Source organism: Phalangium opilio, unplaced genomic scaffold, assembly GCF_054372755.1.
Source record: "Phalangium opilio isolate 3A_F unplaced genomic scaffold, DU_Popi_V2 ptg000095l_1, whole genome shotgun sequence".
Taxonomy (NCBI): Eukaryota; Metazoa; Arthropoda; class Arachnida; order Opiliones; family Phalangiidae; genus Phalangium; species Phalangium opilio.
Window position 1 is genome coordinate 1,375,555 of NW_028324200.1, and position 3,333 is coordinate 1,378,887.

The 3,333-nt window shown below is 39.4% G+C and overlaps 1 protein-coding gene across 3 annotated transcripts; it reads right to left on the bottom strand.

Moving 5' to 3' along the window:
• Nucleotides 1-619: 619 nt before the first annotated feature.
• LOC149635054 (uncharacterized) lies at nt 620-2,083 on the bottom strand. Of its 3 annotated transcripts, none has more exons than XM_089850892.1 (3): nt 1,757-2,083; nt 1,500-1,667; nt 620-1,356 (listed from the first exon to the last, which is right to left on the bottom strand). In XM_089850892.1, the coding sequence occupies exons 1-3, from the start codon at nt 1,786-1,788 to the stop codon at nt 1,338-1,340; spliced, it is 219 nt and encodes a 72-aa protein (XP_089707018.1). In that variant the 5' UTR covers nt 1,789-2,083; the 3' UTR covers nt 620-1,337. The 3 variants fall into 3 exon arrangements, with proteins under 3 accessions (XP_089707018.1, XP_089707017.1, XP_089707016.1); XM_089850891.1 differs by having other exon boundaries at nt 620-1,101; nt 1,184-1,667; XM_089850890.1 differs by having other exon boundaries at nt 620-1,667.
• Between the last annotated feature and the right edge of the window lie 1,250 nt (nt 2,084-3,333).

Consider the following 3,333-nt stretch of genomic DNA (forward strand, 5'->3'; position numbering starts at 1 on the left):
AGGGGGAGGAAATAGGGGATGAATTTTGTGCTAGCGACGGGGCGACATCTATGAGAAACATTCGATCGTAAATGTATCCGTTAAGGCTTCTCGCTTCTTATTGGTTAATAATTTCGTCTGCTCCAGAGCTCCTAAAATTGCTGTTAGGGAAGGACACGGGCTAAGAAGTCGTGTTATTTAAACTTATCACTAATAACAACCAACGCGTTTAACAAAAAAATCACGTTTTGACTTAAAAATGAGTGTGAAAGTTAGTAAGAGGTGTTGCGTAAATGACTGCCAAAGTGTTGAAGTCGAATCCCAATTAAATGCAAAAAATACTAACACCGAGGCGGAGCCACCATTCGAAAAGCTAAAGGAGTTACATTTAGGTAAGTATTGGCATAATCGAGTACAAATGAAGCTATATTAATCATTGATTTTTAGATCATACCTAGCATTCACACTTAAGGAATCAAGTTAAACACCTTATAACGGAAATAGATATGTTGCGAAGTAAAGAGAAGACCTTAGTTGAAGACGTAAAGAAATCCCTCAACAAGATTCACATTTTGGAAGTTGAAAATAATCAATATAAACAGGAAATATTGCAACTCAGGGAAGAAGCTGACATATTTCATTCTGCTAATGTCTGTTCCACCTTTAAGAGTATCTATAAACTGTTTGGTCACTTTAGCCCTTCTCTTAACTATTTGTCCAAAATGTGACGCAGTTAATCTTTCTCTTCTCTCAGCTCTCCATAGCTGCGTGTTGGCTTGGTCTCTCGTTTTCTCTTCTATCTCATTTGCTTCATCTAATGAGACTATAAGTGACTCTGGAAACTCTGTTTCCTTGTTATGGACTTGAATTTCTTTAGTTGGAAGCGAGATTCGTAAGATTTCATATGTTGGCTCCTCAGATTGAATTTCTTCATTATAGTAGCTAATTGGTGTGTAATTCAATGGTGCATGTTTACGCTCATTCAAAATCGATTGCCACATTGGACGCTTTTGAAGATATTTAAAGTCCTCGGATAGCCGCTGAATTTGTTTTTGATCTTCAAGAGGTGTCACTTGTTGAACCATCGATGAATAGCTGGATATGCAGAGTTTCCTTGGCCTTCTACTCTTAGAACATTTTTATCTGGGTTATGCTTCAAAAAATTCAAAATGCTAAATTTGGTTGTTGAAAGGTTCTTTCTCACATTCAACTTTCCCCATTTTTGGGCTATTTCCGTTGGAGAAAGATCATTGGGAATAAACTTTGCTCCTTCCATTTTGCAATCTACCAAAAACCATAAGGTGGCAGCCACGTGGCAGCATACCCCACATTGACCAGACTTGCACTCGCAAATAACTTTAAGGACTTCGCCAAGTACTGAATGCATAACAATATGAATGTTATAAATTTTCTGAATTTTGTAAGATGCATGCACTCGGGATTTGACATGCACCACATTCTTAGATTTCTCGTGAGACAATAAAACATTTGTCACTCTCTTTGCTTTGAACATTCTATACCCTTTGGTCTTGTGTTTCTGGCTCTTTCTACGGGTATGATGTTCGTGAATAATGGTATCATTAAAAGTATTCGGAACACCCTTCAGCTGCTTTGTCCAGTTCCCCCTCGGTAAATTAAAATCATTGGTAACTTCTCTTAGAGGCTGTGGAATGGGACCAGACTGCAAACTAGAATAAAAATTACCATTTATTTTTTATTATTGGGACATAAGCCTTGGCTTAGAAAAATTAAAACCAAGAAATAACTTTGTTTTTACCTTAATGCTATATCATTTTCTGGTTTATCCATCTTGTTATGCTTGAATAATATTCGAATACTATTTAAATAATGACTAGAAGGGTATTATCACCAAAAGAAAAGGAAGAAAAACTGATAATGCATCAAAACATTCAAATTCAAAATTCAAGCTACTGGTCAACAAAATCAGTCTGCTTTACCAGTGCGGACAGCGAAAGTAACCGAGATTTTGAATTTACGTGACCGGTAAAACTGCTTAGTCCCACTGAACGCAGCTTAACCAACCAATAGGAGAGAGCACCTTTTACCCAGAATGCACTAGAGGCTCGCTAGTAACCGTTAAGAAATTCAAACCATTTTTTAGCGTGTATTTATAGAATCAAAAATTAAGAAGTTATATATTCATTTAGGTCTACTGTGTTAAGAATTTGGAAATGTATACGTTATAATATGCAATTGAAAAATATTCCACTTCACGCATTTTGCTAAGACAGACATTTTTGAAATCCGCGTAATACCCCCAAAAATGTACTTCCCAAAGGCTGTTGGGATCCAGCTACGTCACTCGCGACTGCCCGGAGCAGGGATAAGGGAGTCAGATGGATTGGAAATGATGATGGGCAACCTGCGGCACCATATCTCTCCCAGTCTACCTCGCGCACGCCCCTACCCTTCCGTAGGCGATTGCTAAGTGCTGCGGCGTAGCGCCATTTTATTTGAATGAGAACTAGCTTCTATTTTTGAGATAGAGGGAGCGTCCTTTACAATTTCGTCCGGCACGACCCTACCTAACCGCTGGGGATGATGGGAGGACTATGGTGCCGTAGGTGGGGGTACAAAGGCAACGCTTAAGGTATGGGGGTTTCCACTCCATTACTCTCTCCTTCAAGCCCGGAGAGGAGAGAGAATTTTTCTTTCAGCGAGACGTTGTTTTTCGCAAATAAGCACCCCTTGGATTAGGGGTACGTTCAGTAACGAAAATCTCAAGGAAATCGCTGTTTTCTTGACGTGTGGTTGATGGGCTCGAGACGTCACAGTGACGTAAAAGGCTGTTGAACGGAAAAGTGACATTTTGAAGTTAGCGCTGTTTTAGAAATAGGAGTTGGGGAAACGTCTTGCTGGCCCTCAAAACGTTACGAAGCGCAAATGGCCCTTTTTAATTATAAACGAGCTCGCAAATAATGAAATTGTATAAGAAAATTATGCCTATTTGAATGGTAGAAGTAGTTTTGTAAAGAAAACTAAATTACTGAGTAATACAATTACTGTAGGAATAACATTGTTGGAATTTAATTTTTAAATCCCGCGCCATCTTTTCGTCTGCAAAGTGTTCAACAGTCAAGCGCTACGTCACGCCATCAAAAAAACCATATCGATTAGATGGTTTTTTTGATGGGCAAGCACTGAGCATCATGACGTCAAAACCGGAAACGCGAAAAAGCGTACAGTAGGAAAAATCTCACATCGCTTAGTAAGCGCTGCCATCAAAGAGGGTTACTGAACGTACCCTAGGTTTACCCAGCTTCGCCAGCCTTAACGGCAAACGGCGGAACACTATATTACCCCAAAACTCCTAACACATTTCCGAATTACCCC

What these genes read in the sequence shown, in the direction of transcription:
- LOC149635054 (XM_089850890.1), bottom strand. Translation starts at nt 1,788, where the DNA reads ATGGATAAACCAGAAAATGATATAGCATTAAG. An exon ending in GAAAATGATATAGCATTAAG is followed by an intron (nt 1,668 to 1,756) that starts GTAAAAACAAAG and finishes TTTTTATTCTAG; the next exon opens with TTTGCAGTCTGGTCCCATTC.